General features: G+C 37.0%; 3 protein-coding genes across 4 annotated transcripts; 2 read left to right on the top strand and 1 right to left on the bottom strand.

The window, feature by feature from the left end:
• The first annotated feature begins 2,610 nt into the window (after positions 1-2,610).
• On the top strand, positions 2,611-11,118 carry LOC307120941 (GTPase IMAP family member 8-like). Of its 2 annotated transcripts, XM_079808226.1 has the most exons (4): positions 2,611-2,712; positions 4,102-4,139; positions 7,781-8,374; positions 8,494-11,118. In XM_079808226.1, exons 3-4 carry the CDS (start codon positions 7,795-7,797, stop codon positions 9,585-9,587), a joined length of 1,674 nt encoding a protein of 557 aa, XP_079664352.1. In that variant the 5' UTR covers positions 2,611-2,712; positions 4,102-4,139; positions 7,781-7,794; the 3' UTR covers positions 9,588-11,118. The 2 variants fall into 2 exon arrangements, with proteins under 2 accessions (XP_079664352.1, XP_079664351.1); XM_079808225.1 differs by lacking the exons at positions 2,611-2,712; positions 4,102-4,139 and having other exon boundaries at positions 7,596-8,374; positions 8,494-11,107.
• A 3,557-nt stretch (positions 11,119-14,675) lies between these two features.
• On the top strand, positions 14,676-17,314 carry LOC307120943 (GTPase IMAP family member 7-like). Its single transcript, XM_079808228.1, has 3 exons — positions 14,676-14,794; positions 15,291-15,360; positions 15,471-17,314. The coding sequence occupies exons 2-3, from the start codon at positions 15,349-15,351 to the stop codon at positions 16,638-16,640; spliced, it is 1,182 nt and encodes a 393-aa protein (XP_079664354.1). The 5' UTR covers positions 14,676-14,794; positions 15,291-15,348; the 3' UTR covers positions 16,641-17,314.
• Positions 17,315-18,718: 1,404 nt separating this feature from the next.
• On the bottom strand, positions 18,719-21,668 carry LOC307120944 (GTPase IMAP family member 4-like). The gene is made up of 3 exons (XM_079808229.1): positions 21,576-21,668; positions 21,021-21,090; positions 18,719-20,910 (listed from the first exon to the last, which is right to left on the bottom strand). The coding sequence occupies exons 2-3, from the start codon at positions 21,030-21,032 to the stop codon at positions 19,741-19,743; spliced, it is 1,182 nt and encodes a 393-aa protein (XP_079664355.1). The 5' UTR covers positions 21,033-21,090; positions 21,576-21,668; the 3' UTR covers positions 18,719-19,740.
• Positions 21,669-23,327: the final 1,659 nt, after the last annotated feature.

The raw sequence follows: 23,327 nt of genomic DNA, 5'->3' as shown, positions 1-23,327 counted from the left end.
TCAGATTTATTTTATTCTGACATTTAAACATTTAACAAATGATGACATAAATCAACATAAAGTCTGAAAAGGAATAGGCAGAAGCATTTATTTTTTGGGTGATTTCTGCCCAGGATTTTTTTTTTTTATCAGCATTTGTTACACAATTTTTCAGCTTTGAAAATAGCTGTTTTTTTATTCTCCACCTCCTCCAAAAGAACTGTAACTTAATTTTTTGAAAATTGTGGTTTTCGCGTCATTTTCATATAGGTCATATGAACACATAGCTGTATGGCAAGGGGACTTAAATAGCTGATGATCTTAAGCAAAATATGCAACAGGTGTACACAATAGTATAACAATCAGAGTGATCATTGATCAACAGTAAAACCCATCATTTATTTTCATTTTAATTGTGCTGATCTATCAATATTCAATAAGAAATTAATAAATATGAAATTGTGAAATTAATAGTTATAGATTTTTGGGATCAGAGAAGACAACATTGTGTTTATATATGTTTATATTTTATTGTTCAAAGAATGAATGTTGAGTTGTTAACGTAATTACTCCACATCGTCACTAAGAAAGCGCAGTCGAAAAGAGAAAAGAACCAAATTTACAGCAGGTGGCGATATGTGCTCATAGCACCAGTCCGCCATTAGATCGAAGAAGAAGAAGAAGAACGTCATAACGACAGCTCCAACCAATGTGGTTCAAACCATGGTTTTGCGACACAGGTACCATGGTTTCGGGAAACAGTAGTGACTAGCTAGTTGATTTCTTTAAAGATGCATCGTACTATGGTAGTTAAACCAGCGAGTTGCATCGTTGTACGGGAAACGCACCCCAGAACAGCCAGAACTCGGTTTACACCTATCGAAATTTCTAGCCACTTGGGGACCATATACAGGGTAGGGGAACCCATATTAATGTTATAAAACCTCATAAAATGAACATTTAATTCAATTCAATTCAATTCAATTCAATTCAAATTTATTTGTATAGCGCTTTTCACAATACACATTGTTTCAAAGCAGCTTTACAGAAAGTGCATTTCATAGATGTACAGTAAAAATGTTAGAAAGACAATGTTAAAGAATAATGTTCGAAAAAGTTAATCAATCGTGTATTAATTTAGGCCATAACAACGCTGGCGTTGAGTCGTCTCTTCACAGGCGTCGAGTCGTCTCATCACAGGTGTTGGGTCGTCTCATCACAGGTGTCGGGGCATCCGAAGTCTCCATGAGAGGCTGGATACAAACTGGAGCTGATGAACTATTTACCTCGGGACTAGTGTCCCGAGATAACAACAGAAAAGCAGATGGGAAATGATTAGCGTAGCTGCTGTTCAGAATATTATATTAATGCTTTTGATCCGATTTAACTGTAGTATAAAAAGATAATTATAATGTGAATGCTTGGCTAAAGAGATGCGTCTTTAATCTAGTTTTAAACTGGGACAGCGAGTCTGAACCTCGAACAATATCAGGAAGACTATTCCAGAGTTTAGGAGCTAAATGTGAAAAAGCCCTCCCTCCTTTAGTGGACTTAGATATCCTAGGAATGACCAGAAGCCTAGAGTTTAGTGATCTTAAAGAGCGCGATGTCATAGGACCTTTAAATGCCATAGGACCTTTAAAACTATATACAAATGTATATAGAAGGAGTTCATTTATATTGGTATTTGCACATTTGGTCATATAAATATCTTCATTAGAGAGCTTTTTTTAGAAGATTTAGAGATTTTTTAGAAAGTGAGGAATGGCTGTAGCTACACAGAGAAGGTGTGTGGAAAGTCTCTATGTACATGATTTGGAGATGTACATGCACCATGTGTTCAGCTTCCTCATTTACATCAGGAGAGATTGAGAGTATGTAATTATATACAAATATTATTGTCATTGTAAGATTTTTGTCATATTCACAAGTGCATGTGCATAAATAAGTAGAGAGTACGATTACGAAATATGTTCCCTTTCTGCTATGTCACGTGATTTCATGGAACGCAGATTGTTGTCTTTCATGGAACGCTCTCTCTCTCTCTCTCTCTCTCTCTCTCTCTCTCTCTCTCTCTCTCTCTCTCTCTCTCTCTCTCTCTCTCTCTCTCTCTCTCTCTGAAAATGAAAGTTGTCTGCCTGTTTTTATAGCGTCTTTAACGCTTATACAATGAAATTGTTTTAAAGCAGCTTAAGTGCCCAGGGGCTGAAACAGACTCCATCATTTTTTCACCCAAGCATAGGCTATATCACGTGTCTCAGAAAAAGGACGTTTGTACAGGTTTGAAACAACATGAGGGAGAGTAAATTATGATAATTATTTTCATAAATATGACAAATTATGAGTGAAAATTTGGGAAATTTTCAATTTCTTAATTGCTTTGTAACAAGGTACGTTTACTGAAATGCTGTTCTAAATATCTTTATAATAATTGAGTCTAATATCAGAACATGAAGACGTGTTTATATGTTTATGATAGCCTATACTTTTGGTTTGGTATTTTACCTATTGTTCTAAGTTAAGTATTTTACCTATGCCTAAATGAACAGGTTGCTATAGCCTTTATATAATTTGGTGTCCCCAAACATAGTGTGCTTTTTCTATAATTTCCTACTCCATTTTGCATTCGCTCCGCCTTTCGCCAGTCACAAAAACGAAAGTAAAGACAGGCAGTTCAAAGCTCGAATTCAGATCGAAAAATTCATACCTATCTCAGAGTTCTTCTTTCGTGAGGTAAGTTTGGAAGAAGTCTGAATCCGATTAATCTCAAACTCTAATATTTTATGTTTAAATAATTTTAATTACTTTTATTTTACTTAAAGTAAACATTTCCAGGAACTAAAATAAATTTAAAAATATGACTATATGTTTATTTTAAAACCAGATTCTGGAAGTTTTAAAGCGAAAAAAAAAAAAAAGCTTAAGAACTAGATGCTTTCTGTTTTATCTTACAGTCTTTGACCGCTAACTTCCTTGTACAATCTTTCGATTTGATCCTCTGTTGCATGTCTTCATTTAATCCACATATAGCCTACAAATCGGGCATACCGGGCATTTTTCCGGTGGGCCACCGCACTTTGTGGCCGATACAAGGTTATTTATTTATTTATTGCCACGGACTGGCCCATCATGCAGGGACAGCGGCCCATTGGGTTGTCTTCTGAAATGACAGGTCAAAGCAAGAGAGACCTTCTCTCCATATTAGGCGAATATCCGCACAGCGTTGCCGCAGACGAACGTGCGCTACGTTTCTGCTGCTCTATGAAGTGATGAACGGCACTTTGACTCCGAGTTTTGTTTTATACAGTCATGTGATATGGGAACAGCTGAAAACAGCTGATATCATGTAAACACATACACGACGAGGTAAATTGGAAAACGCCAGAACACACAACTACAAACTTGTCAATCTAGCACCACCCCACCACCTTGCAGCTACTTAAAGTGAAGAAATATGGTGTTTTGACAAATGTATTTATAAAAAAAATGTTGCTATTATTATGTTGCAGAATATACATCACTGTTTTCGTATTTTCTACACGTGTTTACAATATTATTATTTTAAATTCAATAGTTTATTATTGTTCATTTATTTTAGAAACCATACCCATGGTAATAAGGAGCATGGTTTTACCTGTGACTACCATGATCCTACAGTTAAAACTACATGAAACTACAATTAAACTATAAATACAATTTCATTAGGGTAATTAAAGGATAATTCAACAAAACAGCTTTAAAGCCTGGATCCCATGAATTAAGGACAGCTTTTTTCACTTTAAATGTTTTATGAACTTTTTAATAGTTCTAATGAAATGTAATTAAATATTATTTTAATGACAGCCCCATGAAATATAGATATCAGTGTCTTACATAAATTAGGTGTTAACTCTAAAATATTATTGTTTTAAAGGGTATAGTTCCAAACCCAAAATGTGATAATTTACTCATTGTCATTCCAAACCTGAATTAATTTCTTTCTGTGTAACATAAAAGAAAATCATTTGAGTCTGGTTGTTTTTTTGTTTTGTCTTTTTAGTCCATACGATATTCAATGGTAGAGAAACCAAAATGGTTTGGTTGCAAACATTCTTTAAAATATCTTATTTTGTGTTTTTACAGAAGAGGGTAAATCAAAAAAGGATTGGAACAACTTGTGGGTGAGTAAATGAGGACAAAATTTAATAGCAGTAGATTTACTTTAATGCATCCTATAGCTCAAAATCAGTTATTTATTGTCAAGTGCATTTCTGTGTGACAAAAGTGCAATATTACATTTCTTAGCTGTATTTGCAGTAAATTCAATAATATCCATCATTATTTGTCCCTGTCCTAGTTTTATTTATTTACTCGAATTTAAGGCCCTTAACTCAGCAAAAACATTCACGGGGGAACTCACGGGCCGGTTGGGCTGGGTTTGTCCAGGGCCGAATTTTAGCCCCAGTCCACCCCTGCCAACCATCATTACTTTATAATTCATGATTTAATATTAATGAGGTTTTTATTTATGTAGCGAAATGTTCTGTGACGAGCAGGACGATTTCTGTGAGTAAGGCATTGGGCCTCATTTATAAAATGCGTGTACGCACAGATTTGATCTTTGCCTATGAGTTCATATTTATAAAAATGGTCTTTGACGTGGAAAATTACTTGCCGCCACGTCAGGGTCGGAGCAGATGTACGCACTTTTCCTTGCGGAAGAGTCGGAGTACTGCAGGTATTTGGAAATCTATAAGCAGTAGCAAAAATATTTATAGTAGTAATAATAATAATAATAATAATAATAATTATTATTATTATTATTATTATTATTATTATTATTATTATTATTATTATTATTATCCCGATAATAGTTTATTTATCCTGACAGATAAATATACTCTAATTAAATTACATTAAACAAAAACATTATTATTATTTTTACATGTATCAGCATGGACAACAGAACATGAGTTTTCAAATATCCTAACATTACGCACATGCAACGATTCTGTGAAAGGAGAAAAATAGAAAATGTATAAGAAAAACAATTTTTATATATACATAATTATATATAATTTATGTAAGCCTGTTCATTTTATTATATTAACACATTAACAAAATGAAAGAAAAAAAACTGTGCGACAAGTTTAGGCTACACAGACTGACTCGCTCCACAAGTTAAAGGAAATTTTGTACACTCTAAAAAAAATATTTAGCGTACCTTAACCATGCAGCAAATGTTTTAAACATAGCCTGAAAAAAATACTTTTTCGTGAGTTTTACAAATTAATCAATTAAAAGAATACCATAGGCTACTTGTTTAAAATGAAACATATAGCCTGCTTTAAAAAAAAAAAAAAAAAAAAAACCTGTTAGCATAATTACACGGCATTAAAGTTGAATTATTTGGCATGTAATAGGCCTAGCTTCTTTGATTCCACACGTGAAAATGATTTAGAGTAATCTAGACTATAAAAGGATTTTTCGGAATTACACTTAGGCACACTTGAGAAATATCTTAGATCAAACGTACAGTTTCTGCAACGTTTTATAAAAGAGGCCCATTGGGTTAAAACATTACCAGTCCATTTCACCTGCTGTTACCTATAACTGTGTTTGGACATTGACATCAAATTGTTAAATTGTAAACTTGCATGTAGTAGCCTAGTAAACTTTGAGCTCCAACAAATCAACGGCAGAAACATTGAATGCTCAAACATGATTTTCCCCATCATACGGATAAAATTTAAAGCACTACCATGCCATGGGATGCCATTGCGAGAATATGAACATCGGCACACTGCAGATACCTTGACTCCGCAGAACTGAACTATTAAAGCAATGCACGTTGGGTCCATACTCGTATGTTGGGGGTGGGGCCCGAACATGCAAATTCTGCTCACCAAATTCATTGAATTTCATTGGCCTTTTTTGAACAACTCGGAGGTGATTGGTGCTCCCAAGATCAACCCTAATCTATCTATCTTTACACATTCTCCATTCCATCCCTCAGGGAATGAGGGTTACCATTTGTCTGGCTATGACCAGACCAAGCTCAATTTAAGATTGAACAGAAGAGAAGTCTGCTCTGTATTTTCTACTGCACACGCGAGCATAAACGCGCATAAATTAAATGTCTCTGTACGCAATTGGATAGTCCTTCAACCAATCAGACCACAAGAGGCATGATCAACGGGCAACGACCCATCGCTTCTCTATCCGTCATCGTGATAATCCCACCAATAGCGGGCCAGGTGGATAAGCCAGTCTGTGATTGGTTCCCGCAAAAGTGTAACAGAAGCAGTAGAAGTGAATGTATGGGTTTCCATATGTAACTGAGACATTATTATTATGTTTTTATGTCTTTTCTCCCTGTGACACTTGACGCGTATAACTAAACCCAAGCCAAGTTTTGGATAAATGTGGGAAAAAAAGTTTTAGTACGAGTTTAAGTGCTTTCAATGTAAATGGGTTTCTTTTTTCAAGAATCATAAATATGAAGACACAAATTGGCAAAGTCAGAATTTCCAGCGTTCCCACAAACCTCTATAGAGAATGGGAACGTGACGTCAGCAACGCAATGCATTCGTGGACTTTAGGACACTACACTACATTAGAGAATGAGTAGTAGTGGAGGTAGACTTTAAAACTTGTATTATACATGTTAAAAACACATTAGAATGGTGAACGCTTGCTGTGTTATGAACTGCCATAGCCGCTCTTACAACCTGCGTGGAAATCGTATCTCAAATCACGCGCAATATTTCAGTTTACCAGCTTGGAAATAACAAAAGTAAGTGAAAGTAATGCTGCCTTCACGTGCTATCGGAAATTTGACAATTCCCACTTCTAAAGTCGTGATTACGAGCTCATCCCATTCATATTCGATAATTCCGAGAGCACGTGAAGGCAGCATAACACTCGGAAATAAACAACTTAGCCAAAATGTGTCTTTATAATTTGTATTTATTATTTATAACAGATATATTACAGATGAATATTTTCTGAACCGCTTGAATGTGCTCACACCATAAATAATGCATGAAGCGTCTGGAAATGCTTCATTGTTCAGCTTCTCTCAGTAGAAGGAAATATTGTACTTGTTCCATTTAAGTCCAGTAAAACTTTTTAGTACTGTAGGCTAAAGCGCTTTCAAATACAAATTATTTCAAACCTGCACTACGAGCCATAATCTGTTATCCTTTAATGCTTTAACGTCAAGGAATTAGGGCGATATGGCTATGTTGATTGAATAAATTATCCACTGGCTGAGATCAAGCTATAAGTATATTTATTATTTTATATATCAGATACAGACTTTTTAGTTAGGCGATTAAAAAATAAACTGCAAAAGACAAACCAATGTGTGGTGCGATAGAAGGCGGTCTGATATCTGATTGTATGAAACGTGATGAATATGTGCAGTATCCTGGCCGCACGACTGAGCGCTCATGTATGTAAGAGATTCAAATATTAGTCCATTTATTATAAGTGAGTGCAAGCAAGAGTTCTTAAAAAGTATTAAAGTAAATACAGTCGTTTTTTCCTCAGGTGATTCGCATTTGTTATCATTGTACGCTCCTGAGCGTGTCCTAAAACATGGCGGTGACTACCCATAATGCAATGCGCAATGACTTAGTTTCCCAGACTCTATAGGACAAGCATTTTGGAAAATAGATGGATTTATCATAACTGTTGATTACTACAATATATTCACTGAACAGCATGTTTTATAACCTTATTGTATAATATTTTATCATATCTATGGGATATGAGTTTCACATGTGCATTTTTGTCCTACGACACGTTTCATCTTTAGGGCACAAATTAAAAATGGAACAAATGCCAGAAAGTCTGAATTTGGTCTTGTTGGGAAGAACAGGAGCCGGGAAAAGTTTATCAGGAAACACAATACTGGGACAACAAGCTTTCATATCAAAGAAAAGCTCCAGATCTGTCACACAAGATGTTGCTGTTGAATCTGGAACAGTTGGTCAATTTCAAATCAATGTTTATGACACACCAGGATTGTATGACACAGATATCAATGAAGAGGAGATTCAACGGACACTTGAAAAGGTTTTTCAGAAATGTGAATCTGGTCCCTGTGTGTTTCTGCTGGTCATCAAAGCTGAAAGATTTCCTGAAAAGGAGAAAGAAATGGTGAAGAAGATTGAGAAGCTCTTGGGAGAAAAGCGCCTGAAGAAAACCTGGATTCTCTTCACCAAAGGAGATGAACTGGAGGAAGAAAACATGACCATAAAAGAATTCCTAGATGACACTGAACCACTGAAGAAACTCGTTCAGAAATATGAACAGAGATATCACGTGTTCAACAACAAGGCAAAAGGAAATGCTGAGCAAGTTCAAACACTGCTTATAAAAATACTTAAGTCATATTTTGTCACATTGGGTGAGTATACCAATATTAAATATTCTAGACACTGTTTAATCTCAATTCTTTGCAGTGAGTGTGTTAAATTTTTTATTAATTTTGGTTGTTGTTATTGTTGTTGTTTCCATATTATACAGAAGATGTAGCAGAGATACTGAAGCCGAATCCACTGATGAGAAAAATACCAATAGACATTGAACCAGACCCTCCTGCTGACAGTCTCCCATCCAGACGGATTGTTCTTCTGGGTAAAAGTGGAGTGGGGAAGAGTGCAGCTGGAAACACAATACTGGGGCAGAAAGAGTTTATCTCTGCTATGAGAATGAATTCAGTAACCCGTGAATGTTCAAAGGAACATGTCACTGTTTCAGGCAGATCTGTGTCTGTTGTTGATACTCCTGGATTATTCGACACACACATGAAACCTGAGGAGTTAGCTTTAGAGGTAGCAAAAAGTGTTTATGAATCCAGTCCTGGACCGCACGCTTTTCTCATTGTTCTGCGTGTAAATGACAGATTCACTGAACACGAGCAGAAGATTCCTCAGCTCATTGAGATGATGTTTGGTGAAGAAGTGCTAAAATACTCCATCATTCTCTTCACTAATGGAGATCAGCTAGAAGAAGTGACCATAGAGGAACTCATTGTTAAGAACTGTAAACTAAGACATCTAGTTGATCAGTGTGGAGGCAGATATCACGTCTTCAACAACAAAGATCAGAATAATAGACAGCAGGTGAATGATCTACTGCAGAAGATTGACACAACGATAGAGAAGAATGGAGGAGGACACTACAGTAATCAGATGCTGAGAGATGCTGAGAGATTCAGACAAGAGGAGGAAGAGCAGAGACTGAGAAAGGAAGAGGAGAGAAAACAACAAGAAGCAAAACAAAGACAAGAGGAGATTGAGGGAGTGAAAAAGGAGACAGAGGAAAGAGTCAGAGCAGAGTTGGAGGAGAAAGAAAGACAAGATAGACTGAAAAAGGAGGCAGACAAGAGCAGTGGATTTAATCAGTTTTTTCTAAAGCATCAACGCTATTTTTATCTGGCAGCTGTTGCAATTGGCATTGGTTGTGGTGGAGTTGCTGGTGGATTTGTTGCTAAAGCTGTTATCGGTGGAGCAGCAGCTGTTGTTGGTGGAGCTGTTGTTGTTGGAGCTCTTGGTGGAGCTGCTGGACATGCTGTTATTGGAGTGGTTGCAAGAAATGCTGCTGGAACCACTGGTTGACCTAACCATTAACTTCCATTCATCCATCCATCCTTCAAACTGCTTATCCTCTGTAGTGTTGTGTCATTCTGGAGCCATCCGGGCTTTAGGCAAGAATGTATCACCAGTCTAAATATATATTCAATTCAATTCAATTCAAATTTATTTGTATAGCGCTTTTCATGATACATATCGTTTCAAGGCAGCTTCACAGAAAATGCATCTACATTACAATTTAATTTGATTTGTACATGTTATGCATTTCAGAATTGCACATATACAAAGCACACAGATTAGCTTACTATCTATTATTAATCAATATAATAACTATGGCACAGAAATAAGAATACATGTTGTTAATGAATAGGTATATAGGTGAGCATGAGTGCGTGTTGATGCAGAGCTGCGTCATCTGAAGTCCTCGCAGGAGTTGAGTCGTCTCTTCACAGGTGATGGTCATCTGAAGTCTTTACGAGAAGCTGGATCCAGCCTGGGTCCTGATGGACTCTCTAGTTACCTCGGGATGGGCGTCCCGAGATAAAACAGAACAGAAAAATAATTAGCGTTGCTGCTGTTCAAAGCATTAAGTAAAGACAATCATGTGCATTGATATAACTATAGAGTACAAGGTTAGGAGAAGCATCATGTGTATGCCTGGCTAAAGAGATGCGTCTTTAATCTAGATTTAAACTGGAGGAGTGAGTCTGAGCCCCGAACATTATTAGGAAGACTATTCCATAGTTTAGGTGCCAAATATGAAAACGTTCTTCCTCCTTTAGTTGACTTATATATCCTCTGTATTAGCAGATGCCCAGAGTTTAGAGACCTTAAAGATCGTGATGCGTTATAAGGCGATAGAAGATCATTTAAATACACTGGAGCCAAACAGTTTAGGGCCTTATAGGTCAGTAGCAATACTTTATAATTGATACGAAACTTAACAGGTAACCAGTGAAGAGATGATAAAATTGGTGTTTTGTGATCATATTTTCTTGACCTAGTAAGAACTCTATCAGCTGCATTTTGGACTAATTGTAGCTTGTTTATTGAGCAGGCAGGACAGCCAGCATTACAGTAATCTAGTCTAGAGGTCATGAATGCATGAACTAATTTTTCTGCACCAGAGACAGATAGCATGTTCCGTAGCTTAGCGATGTTTCTGAGGTGGAAGAAGGCTGTTTTTGTTGTGTTTGAAATATGATTTTCAAAAGACAAGTTGCTGTCTAATATAACACCCAGGTCTTTAACTGTAGCGGATGAAGTAACAGTACATCCTTCTAAATAAGTTATCATTTAAGAGATTCTGTGTATATATGTGTATATATTTGTTTGTTGTAGTAGTCCCACAGTTTATGTATCACACATAATGTGTTATCTGAGATGTGTCTGATTCTTGTTAAAAGTGTTTTACTCATTCAGTCTGGCTTCCAGAGATTGAACATGCATACACGTTTTATCGATGACCTGATTTTTTGGACATGAGACAATAAATGCAAATTTCCTTATGGTGAAAGTTCTAAAAAAAAATAAAACAAGTGGATCTAACAAACTTGATGATTTAGTGTTCATTTCATATACATTGAAAATGTACAAAAACAAATGAGTTCCCATACCGGAGACCAGGGTTCAAGGCTTGCGCATTGTGGGGCGAGTAGGACCCCAACCATTTTTCATCTGGTGAATAAAAACCTGAGAGTCAATGAAATTATTAATTATTATAATTTTTTTAACTATGCTGCTGTATTTAGCAATGTGTTTGTTGTCAAACTCAAAAATTAGTATATTTTTAATGATTAAAAAATGCCATTATTTTTTTTTTTTTAAAAGGTTAATAATTGTATTTTATGGACAAAATAGTTTAGTTTGTCTCGGATATTTTCTTGATTGTATCAGATAATATTTTAAGCTGTCATTTGGTCATGTTTCAATGAACCCGACCTATGGGGCATGTTGTCACATTTAATTTCCATTCTTTCCGGGTACATCAAGAAAAAAGTATACACTGTATTAATGAAACAAAACCACACAATTGTACTAGACGTGTGAAATGAATGTGTGAAAAAATAAATCTGACCGCCAAGTGGATTTACACAAACTGAGACAGTCAGAAGCGTTAGGTTGGGCATAGCGTACTTTTTGCACTAGGTAGGGTATGAGTGCAGTCTAGGCGGTTTATAAGTTGCAGATGTCGTGATCGGTGTGCACATGACGATAGACAGGATCATATAGTCCCATATTCGATTTCAATTAAGTCATTCACTATTTTCAATTAAGTCATTCACACCAGCCTTCAAGTCATCATCTCCCACAGGTGTAATCCATGTTTTGAGAGTTGGGTTATTCACCCACTCTTTACCGTTGATAAATTACTGTTTATTTATGCCACTTTTGGATGGCGATCACTTGAATACACAGCTATAAGTTGTATAAGTTGCTATAAGCGCGTCTGCCTGCTGATCGCTGAATGGCTAAAAGTGCGTGTTCATCTGCAACAACACCAATGCCAGCTGACTCTGTATGGGCTCCTGTGCAGACTCCGGTGTTTAGTAACATTATGACTGATTTTATGGAGTACATGCACACTTAAGTTTTGTTTATTAAACAATTAGTAAAAATTACAGCAATTATTTATGCTCCCACAATTCATAGCATAAAATACAGTGATACTGTAAATGGCAAAAGTACAGTAACTAATTGTAAATATTTACTGTAAAATGTACAGCAATATTTTACAGTGTACTAAAGTAATTATATGTAAGCTTACCAACAACGCAAATGTTTATGAACAATGTTTTGACATGCTCTTTCAAATAAAAAGTTTAATTTAAAAAGAAACTTTGATTGCTAAAATGGGCTACACACTAGGGCTGCAATGACGTGCGTGAAATGCGTCGACGCGTCGGCGGCACATTATTTACGTTCTAGAATGGAACAGAAGATCTAGAATAATGGCAGCTTCTGCTCCCGGGCATAGTGAAAATGATCGTTTATCATATAAAGCCAGACCGCGACATTCAAAAGTGTGGGAGTACTTTAAACAGAAGCCGAATAAAACTGTGCTTTGTTCGCTCTGTAACGCCGGTTTCACACTGCGCGCGGTGGCAGAGCAGGAGCTGTGCGCGTGGAGAGCGGGAGCTTTCACACTGCAGTCAGTGTTGCCAAGTCCGCTTTTTTCCGCGGAATTTGGCTACTTCTACACTGTTGCCGCGGGCTGTGTCTCATGTCCGCGGGTTGAAGCAAAAAAAACACACATATTTAACCCCCCGAACGCGATGTTTACCAGAGAACCTCCCCGAAACGCGATTGGGCTTGTTTTGGGCTAGTTTTGAGTAACGAATGGGTGGGTTTTGTTGTGTAAACCTGGCAACCCTGCTGCCAGTGTTCTCTCGCGCAGCTGAACCGTGGCGCGTGTATTGCAACAGACGGTCACATTTTCCGGGGTTCTTCTCGACCCCAGTACGTCTCGTGCTTTTATTTATTATGGGCTGCATATATCTGCTGTTAATGCGACCTGGTTCCGCTCTGTCCCAAACACATATGCATAATAACTTGTTGTATATAGGTAGTTTACATGATTAAAGTAACATTAAAGTTAAGATATGCCTCTAGCTTTAATAATTTAAATGTGTCTTTGAAGTTTGGGCAAAAACTTCTGGCAGCTTTAGTCGTTGTTTATGCACATGTATCTTCAAAATAGACGACTAGTTATACATTAACACTATGCTGAAAGCTCCTGTATGTGAACCTTTTGCAGATAAATACAAGTGCATTTTCGTTTACTATTGACACAAATCAATAAGTAAATCATACTCAATTACTATAGTAAACAACTTTTCCTAATTAGGCCTACTCTGTATACATTTTATGATGAATAGTATCATTATATATTATGTTTAAAAAGCTTCTTTTGTTCATATATTTCATTATAAAATGGCATACTATGTACACTACCCTTCCTGAAATACAATTAATATTGTCATCATTCATTGATTTCATGTTAAAATAATATACAAATTCACTACCCTCTTTGAAATACAATAATCAGTAAAAAAGAATAATAAGATTAATCTGGAAAAATAATCGTTAGATTAGTCGACTAATCGAAAAAATAATCGTTAGATTAGTCGACAGAAAAAATAATCGTTAGTTGCAGCTCTACTACACACACACTCCCAAACACACACACACACACACACACACACACACACACACACACACACACACACACACACACACACACACACACACACACACACACACACACACACACACACACACACACACACACACACACACACACACACACACACACACACACACACACACACACACACACACACACACACACTTTTACACAGAATTTACACAGAAATTGAGGGTGAAAATAGTTTATCCTAGATATCTACCCATACAAAATCTTAAGACTTTAAAAAAAAAATTGCATTGCAGACAGTAAAGGAAATAAGAAAGAAGAGAGAAGAGAGAAGAGAAATGAAAAGATATGAAGATGTCAGGACAACCAGGGGAGAATTATTTTGTTTAGTTTTATTTTGTACATACATACACACACACACATGCACGCAAAAGACACCAAAGCACAGAAACACACACCTACACAGCATGATCAGTTCATTTTAATTGCATGGTTAATTAAATATTCGTTCAACTTTCTATTTAATGAAAATCATTTATGGTGTTGTTGTGGCTCACTTAAGACAATAGTGTACACAAATAGTTACTATTGAAAATAAAATGCCGATATTACCTGTGTTGTTCTCTTTTTATATTGGCCCATTTTAACTGAATGTTGTGCCGCGGCTCAAGAAGGTAGGCTACCTGCTGATACTCTAACTCTCATAATTTTAAAACTTTTATACTTGTTTTCTAAAATTAATATAAGCCTATATGCATTGTCTGTGGTCTGGTTTGCAGCGAAAAAGAGAGGGAAAAAGACTACAGTAAGTGCATGGCAGCATGATTAAGACATATCTCAGTACATCAGAGCATTTCTACACGCTATATTCTATAATCATACAATTATCTAGCGTAATAGTAAGCTGTACTTGGAAAATATACTTGGGTTTCGCTCGTGTGGCGCTGACGGAGTGCAGAGACAAACAGCGTCACGTGACTCTGTTTAAAGTGAAAGTAAAATGATATTCCGACATTTTGTGGAAGCTCGCTGTTAACGGAAAGCATTTTATCTCCTCGCTCTTGTGTGATTCCCAGTAAGTGTAGCGTTTAATAAATCTGTATTTGTTTATGTCTAAAAAATATATGTTGCACTGGAAATGTGTAGGCTACATTACATTTACAATAACATGAGCGATGCTCAGCTCTCCGTAAGACATAACATTACCACAGTTTGATACTAGGTATGTTTGGCGAGGGTCAAGTTAAGTTTTTGTCTCTCCTAAGCGCTCAAAGTCGCGATGTTGGTGTATTGGAGCATATGAATAAGCTGCCTTATATAAGATAGTGAATGTTGAAGCAGCTGTGTGTGATCAGATCTGTTCAACAGTGAATCTGACAGGACTGAAAAAGAACAAACATATTCTTCAAAATTATACTGCTGTATTGTTTTATAAACCAGCCTCCTTTTGAAGTAATACATCAAATAAATAATACATCAAACAATTAATTTACATAAATGTAATTCATGCATACATATCTCATGCAGATTTGTATTGTTTATATCTAAACTTTTTTTTTTTTTTTTTTTAGATTGAACTCTTGTTTTCTTGGTGAAAATGTGTTTAATCAAGAGAAAATAGACCTCGACATGGCGTATCAGGTAAATATGTTAACTTCTCTCTCTTCCACACCATTCTTTTGTTATTGTAGCAGACAATATTTTATGAGTCTTTTAATTGACTGTATGCTGCATTGTTTTATGTATTTTAGAGGTTTCAGAGCCCAGGGCTGATGAGAAATGGAGAGGATGAAGATCTTCATCTGCTGTTGATGGGTAAAACTGGATCCGGGAAAAGCGCCACAGGAAACACCATCTTCAATGATCGAGTGTTTGAGTCACAAAAGAGCTCTTCATCAGTGACGAAAACCTGTAAAGCACACACCGATGTTGTTCATAACAGGAGCGTGACAGTGATCGATACTCCAGACTTCAGATTCTCCACTCACACTGACTTTGATTCAGACTCGGAGCTGAAGAGAGCTCTGCGTTTATGTTCACCAGGAGCTCATGTCATCCTGCTTATTCTGCCTTTAAGCACTTTCACTGAACATGAGAAGGATTTCATTGATTGGTTTGAGCAGAAGTTTGGTGCAGAAGCTCTCAGATTTACTCTAGTCCTCTTCACTCATGCAGATCAGAGACACATGAGATCACTAGGAGAAATGATCAGGGCAAATCCTCAATTATCTGAATTTATTAACCAGTGTGGGCAGAGATATCATGAGTTTAACATTAAAGCTCCAGCAAACAGACAGCAGGTGACTGAACTCATGGAGAAGATTGACAGACTGGTGACTGAGAACGGGAACTACCGTTACACAATAGAAAATATGCAGGAGACTGAGAGGAGAAGAGAGGAGGAAGAGAGAACAGAGGTGGAGAGGAGAACGAGAGAACATCAGGAGAAATTAGACAGAGTCAGAAGAGACACAGAGATACGAGTGAGGAGAGAATATGAGCAGGAGAAACAGGACAAAGCTGGGAAGAAGGAGAAAGATCTGTTCTTTAATCAGATAAAGCTGAAATATGTCTATGTAATTATGTTTTTTGCTGTAGTGACAGGAGGTGTTTCGGTGTGGAAGGAAGACTCTTCACATGGGTGGATGTTCACTAAGGGTTTCTTTACAGGAGGATCAGCAGCAACTGCAGGAGTTTTGACAGGGAATCTCTGGAGATTGATGTTGAAGAGTCAGTTGATCCGTTCATCTTCTTATGAGCGTCCCAACGATGTTAGACAGTCTGCGATGAAAGCAGCAGGTGTTGTGTGTGGTTTATCAGCTGGTGCAGTGATTGGTCACTTTCTAGGAGGAAATGAACTTCCTGTTACAGCATTAGCAGGATTAGCTGGAGCTGCTGGAGGTTTTGCAGCAATATGGTGATGAGTTAATGATTTACAACTGATGATGAAACACATTTTGCAATGACTCAAATCTCTTCAGATGTTTTGCAACATCCACATGAACAAACAAAATCTGAATTCAGATTTCTGCTATAGACAAGTCAATTTCTCATGGCATTAAAAATACATCCAATTACATTTGCTTGTTGTATGTTTCATTCTTAAGTAATGCATAACTGTTGAAACGTCGCTTTTTTGAATCTTCGTTTCTGTGTGAATATGTTTAAACAGGCAACTCTTTATTTCTGATTTCATTTGTAATTCTGACATGTCTGTCAGTTGTTGGACTGTTCTGCCATTGTGTTGTTTTGCGTTTCTAGAGGATTCAGAACAAATGATTGATGAGAGAGGGATATTATGATATTGAAAAATAACAATGTGTTTTTCTGTACTGTGGAATAAGAAAGTCCATTGTGAAATGATCTCTCCAGATTGGCATCTTAAACTGGAGCAAGACTGATGTAAATTCACACATGACTCTGTATGTGAGATAACTTCTCAATGATTCCGTTAAAACAAACAGACAATCCAAAAATATCACTATTAAACAGAATAGTGTCAGTCCGTCTTTTTCAGTCATTGTTTTTGCATTCCTGTTTCCTGAGTTGATCATCTTTGGTTGTGTTTTTTTAATAAACTTATGCTGCGCTTGGATTTTCACCTGTCCTCCATTGATGTAACACAAAGAATGTCATCTTTCCTTTTATGAGTTTTGGCACTTGACACATATTTGGCTACTGTGACTGTTTTAAAAAAAACTTTTAGAACCAACATACACGAGACATGCTATGGCAACCACATTTGTGTCCACAATAAATTGGCTTCTTGTAATAGCAAATAGAAATATCTTGCATTTGAGGCCTCATTTTTATATATTTTTTTAGATCATGGCACATACTCATTTCTGTGAAGGACCCAAGTAGAGGATGAATACACAGCCCCAAACAGGCACTGCACTCTGACACCCCACTGAACTCACTGCACTTGATGTTCTCATTACATCATAAAAAGAATGGCATCTACACTAATGTTAGTCTGTCTGTTTATCCCGAGGTTTACTGTAGTCAGCCGGATCCGGGCCATATCCAGATCAGATGGTGGCCCTGCGCCTAGCCACGACCACAACCAGCAACGATGTCAACTAGACTCTCCCCGTGTAAGGCCCCCTTCCCTTCCCTTCCCTTCCCTTCCCTTCCCTTCCCTTCCCTTCCCTTCCCTTCCCTTCCCTTCCCTTCCCTTCCCTTCCCTTCCCTTCCCTTCCCTTCCGTTTTCACGGACTCGCCTTTTTTGGGGTTAGCGCGACGATGATGGTATAGTTTCAAACCTATTTCATGGTTTCGTTCGGCTAGGAACTATGCTCTCATTCCTGTGTAGTAATCAAGGAACTTTGAGACATACCATGGGTGCAATGGCGCAATGATAATACACAGCGCCTGAAAATAGGCTAACTTCCTTAAACATAACCAACGTTACAACCTGCTACACGCTGGGGACTATTTTCAGGCGCTGCGTAATATCATTGTGCTGCTGCACTCATGGTACGGCACAAAGTTCCTTGATTATTACGCAGGATATAGTTCCTAGCCATATCGGCCTAGAAAATCACAACTTTTCATTTTCTGTCGATCTTAGTACACGATGTAACTATTCACATCACAACATGTAAATAGGAAAATGTTGGCGTAATTTTGTCACTTATTGAGCAGTAGGCTTGCTGGAGCCGTTTACCTTCAGTCTTTGTGCTAAGCTAGGCTAGCGGTGGGTGCGTCAGACAGAGTTATGGCATGCACAGAGATGAGAATGGTGTGTATGGACTTATCTAACTCTGGGGGATACGGTGAATAAGATATAGTCCCAAAAAGTCGGCGTGTTCCTTTAAATGGCGTCAAATTAAATAACTAATCAGTTTGTACAACTGAAATTAATCAATCAAAAACTTGCTTTAGCTTTACATCACTGTAAAGCTGCTTTGAAGCAATCTGTGCTGTATAAATGTAGGTGACTTGACTTTTTTGCCCAAACCAGTTCAGACCAAACTCCACATCACAGATTGTATTTGTCATGTCAGTCACATTGTTTATTGCCTGCACGATGCCACAACAAATATTACCCCATCATCATGACCTTAAAGGGATAGTTCATCCAAAAATAAAAATGACCCTGTAGTGAATGTTATTGTTACTTGTTATTTACTGCAATTTCCACAAGCCCATGTTTTACCTACCCTCAAGTAATCCTAGGTGTATATGACATTATTTTTTACAAATATAATCGGAGTTATATTAAAAAATGTCCTGGCTCTTCCAAGCTTTATAATGGCAGTGAATGGCAGCCCATAATTTGAAAACCAAAAAATTGCATCCATCCATTATAAAACCCATCAATTCGCTTCAGAAGGCCTTTATTAACCCCTGGAGACGTGTGGAGTACTTTTATAATGGAATAAGTTTATTCAAAAAAAAAAACAAAGATAATCAACTCAGGAAACAGGAATGCAAAAACAATGACTGACAAAGACGGACTGACACTATTCTGTTTAATAGTGATATTTCTGTTTTTTTTAAACGGAATCATTGAGAAGTTATCTCACATACAGAGTCATGTGTGAATTTACATCAGTCTTGCTCCAGTTTAAGATGCCCATCTGGAGAGATCATTTCACAATGGACTTTCTTATTCCACAGTACAGAAAAACACATTGTTATATTTCAATATCATAATATCCCTCTCTCATCAATCATTTGTTCTGAATCCTCTAGAAACGCAAAACAACACAATGTCAGAACAGTCCAACAACTGACAGACATGTCAGAATTACAAATGAAATCAGAAATAAAGAGTTGCCTGTTTAAACATATTCACACAGAAGCGAAGATTAAAAAAGTGACATTTTAACACTTATGCATTACTTAAGAATAAAATATACAAAAAGCAGAAAAAGAAATTGACTTGTCTATAGCAGAAATCTGAATTATTATTATTATTTTTCTTCATGTGGATGTTGCAAAACATCTGAAGAGATTAGAGTCATTGCAACATTTTAAACTATGTTTCATCATGAGTTGTAAATCATTAACTCATCACCATATTGCTGCAAAACCTCCAGCAGCTCCAGCTAATCCTGCTAATGCTGTAACAGGAAGTTCATTTCCTCCTAGAAAGTGACCAATCACTGCACCAGCTGATAAACCACACACAACACCTGCTGCTTTCATCACAGACTGTCTAACATCGTTGGGACGCTCATAAGAAGATGAACGGATCAACTGACTCTTCAACATCAATCTCCAGAGATTCCCTGTCAAAACTCCTGCAGTTGCTGCTGATCCTCCTGTAAAGAAACCCTTAGTGAACATCCACCCATGTGAAGAGTCTTCCTTCCACACCGAAACACCTCCTGTCACTACAGCAAAAAACATAATTACATAGACATATTTCAGCTTTATCTGATTAAAGAACGGATCTTTCTCCTTCTTCCCAGCTTTGTCCTGTTTCTCCTGCTCATATTCCATCCTCACTCGTATCTCTGTGTCTCTTCTGACTCTGTCTAATTTCTCCTGATGTTCTCTCTTTCTCCTCTCCACCTCTGTTTTCTCTTCCTCCTCTCTTCTCCTCTCAGTCTCCTGCATCTTTTCTATTGTGTAACGGTAGTTCCCGTTCTCAGTCACCAGTCTGTCAATCTTCTCCATGAGTTCAGTCACCTGCCGTCTGTTTGCTGGAGCTTTAATGTTAAACTCATGATATCTCTGCCCACACCGGTTAATAAAGTCAGATAATTGAGGATTTGCCCTGATCATTTCTCCTAGAGATCTCATGTGTCTCTGATCTGCATGAGTGAAGAGGACTAGAGTAAATCTGAGAGCTTCTGCACCAAACTTCTGCTCAAACCAATCAATGAAATCCTTCTCATGTTCAGTGAAAGTGCTTAAAGGCAGAATAAGCAGGATGACATGAGCTCCTGGTGAACATAAACGCAGAGCTCTCTTCAGCTCCGAGTCTGAATCAAAGTCAGTGTGAGTGGAGAATCTGAAGTCTGGAGTATCGATCACTGTCACGCTCCTGTTATGAACAACATCGGTGTGTGCATTACAGGTTTTCGTCACTGATGAAGAGCTCTTTTGTGACTCAAACACTTGACCATTGAAGATGGCGTTTCCTGCGGCGCTTTTCCCGGATCCGGTTTTACCCATCAACAGCAGATGAAGATCTTCATCCTCTCCATTTCTCATCAGCCCTGGGCTCTGAAACCTCTAAAATACATAAAACAATGCAGCATACAGTCAATTAAAAGACTCATAAATTATTGTCTGCTACAATAACAAAAGAATGGGGTGGAAGAGAGAGATGTTAACATATTTACCTGATATGCCATGTCGAGGTCTATTTTCTCTTGTTTAAACACAATTTCACCAAGAAAACAAGAGTTCAATCTAAAAAAAAAAAAAAAAAAGTTTAGATATACACTATACAAATCTGCATGAAATATGTATGAATTACATTTATGTAAATTCTTTATTTGATTTATTACTTCAAAAAGAGTCTGGTGTTAAAACAATACAGCAGTATAATTTTGAAGAATATGTTTGTTCTTTTTCAGTCCTGTCAGATTCACTGTTGAACAGATCTGATCACACACAGCTGCTTCAACATTCACTATCTTATATAAGGCAGCTTATTTATATGCTCCAATACACCAACATGGCGATTTTGAGCGCTTAGGAGAGACAAAAACTTAACTTGACCCTCGCCAAACATACCTAGTATCAAACTGTGGTAATGTTATGTCTTACCGAGACCTCTAAAGCTGAGCATCGCTCATGTTAATGTAAATGCAATGTAGCCTACACATTTCCAGTGCAACATATATTTGTTAGACATAAACTACAAATACAGATGTATTAAACGTTACACTTACTTGGAATCACACAACACCGAGGAGGTAAAATGCTTTCTGTTAGCAGTGAGCTTCCACAAAATGTCGGAATATAATTTTACTTTCACTTTAAACGGAGTCACGTGACCCTGTTTGTCGATGCACTCTGTCAGCTCCATACGAGCGAATACAAGTTTACCAAGGTTATTAAGTGTAATTGCAATGGCTATTTGTTATCATACGCTGAAATTCTACAAAAAATTCAATAATGAGTTAAACCAGGAGAGTTTGCTATTTTTCTTGACGCGATTCCAAGTGCTAACGTTACTCTTAAAGAACCCTAAGTCAGTGGAAATCAACGTGGACAATGTTTGTGGTAACATTTTCATTGATAATGTTAATGTTTTAAAACAAAGATGTTGCAAAAATTATATAAGAAATGCTATTTGTTTTGTGTATTTTCCTGCAGCAAGATTTATTTGGTCTTTATGTGGTGATATCTCTTGGGTCAAAGCATGGAAATGGCCAAATAAGTGTTGTGTTAAAATTAAGGAAGTGTCTTAATAAATACTTCACAGAATGTATTCTGCTAAGCATTTTTTTGGAAAGATTTAAGCTTAATATTTCATATAGGCTACCTGTGAATTTTGTACACTAAAAAGAAACTATTCTGCATCTGTTTTTTTTCCCTCACTGCATTTACTCAAGAATATTTTGGAAAGATATGGAAACCTTTATTAATAGAAAACTGTATGATAGTGTATGATGATGAAATTTGTGTATTCAATGTCCTTTTTTATTCTCAGAATGATAATTTGGAATGCAAATAACAACATATTATACAGTTATTGGTTTTATTAGGAAAACATCAAGTTTTTCACAATTTGTAAATTACTTTCAATTATACGTAAACCTTTTGGAACAAACTTAACATAATGCTTTGAAAGTACTGGACTTTATGTACGTTTTTTTTTTTTTTTTTTTTTTCATTTCTTCACGTTGATGTGATATAATATTATATATGTATGAGACATTTTTGTTTTCCGCTGAATTCACGCGCTTCTCACTGGATCTCACAGCGCTGTCCCGTGACCGAGGCCGATCAGAGTAAACGGATCTGCTGCTCTAGCGAGCTCGCTCTGCGCTGGTGTTTGGACTTTGACCCGAGCGGATAAATGATCAGTGTGGCGCGGTTCGAATGAGTAACTGAATTCGTGCTACCTTTTATCGTCAGTTTCATCATCTTTTTTGATGATAGCGCAATGTTAGTTTCACTTTCGATTTAACGTTCGTCGTCGCTTCCACTAATTTTAGTTTTCTTTGCCAGTAGAGCGTGTAGGCTACTTTGACTTGCAAGCTAAAAGCTGCATGCTGACTGGCTGTTGTCGCTTTTATTTCTTCTGTGTGATTGGTTGTTAGAGTAGCCTAATCCATATCGAGCAAACATGTCCAGAGTTTATCATTGTTATCGACATACACTGTATTAATGAAACAAAACCACATAATTGTAGGCTACTAGTCATGTGTGAAATTAATGTGGGAAAAATAAATACTCTGAACCCCTGAACCAAGCAGGGAGAAATGCCGATAAAAGAAACTCCACTCTTTATGACCTCATACATCAATGGTCTGGAACATATGGCCAGGTCTCTCACCCTTTACCAACAAATGATTGATAAAAAAAAATTTGACACATCAACAGAGATCCGCTCTCTGCAGAAAAAAATTAAAAATAAATTACAATTCCCTTGTTGTACAGCCTACCGAAGTTAATGAAAAATGTATGATAATAAT

This window comes from Gobio gobio (genome assembly GCF_949357685.1).
Source record: "Gobio gobio genome assembly, chromosome: 24".
NCBI classification, from domain to species: domain Eukaryota; kingdom Metazoa; phylum Chordata; class Actinopteri; order Cypriniformes; family Gobionidae; genus Gobio; species Gobio gobio.
Note: the sequence above shows the minus strand (reverse complement) of the source record. Positions and strands in the feature narration are given on the sequence as shown.

Bases quoted from the DNA above. Each gene is read 5' to 3' on its own strand.
- LOC307120941 (XM_079808225.1), top strand. From the start codon at position 7,726: ATGGGATATGAGTTTCACATGTGCATTTTTGTCCTACGACACGTTTCA. The intron at 8,375-8,493 runs GTGAGTATACCA...CATATTATACAG, and splicing joins GTCATATTTTGTCACATTGG to AAGATGTAGCAGAGATACTG.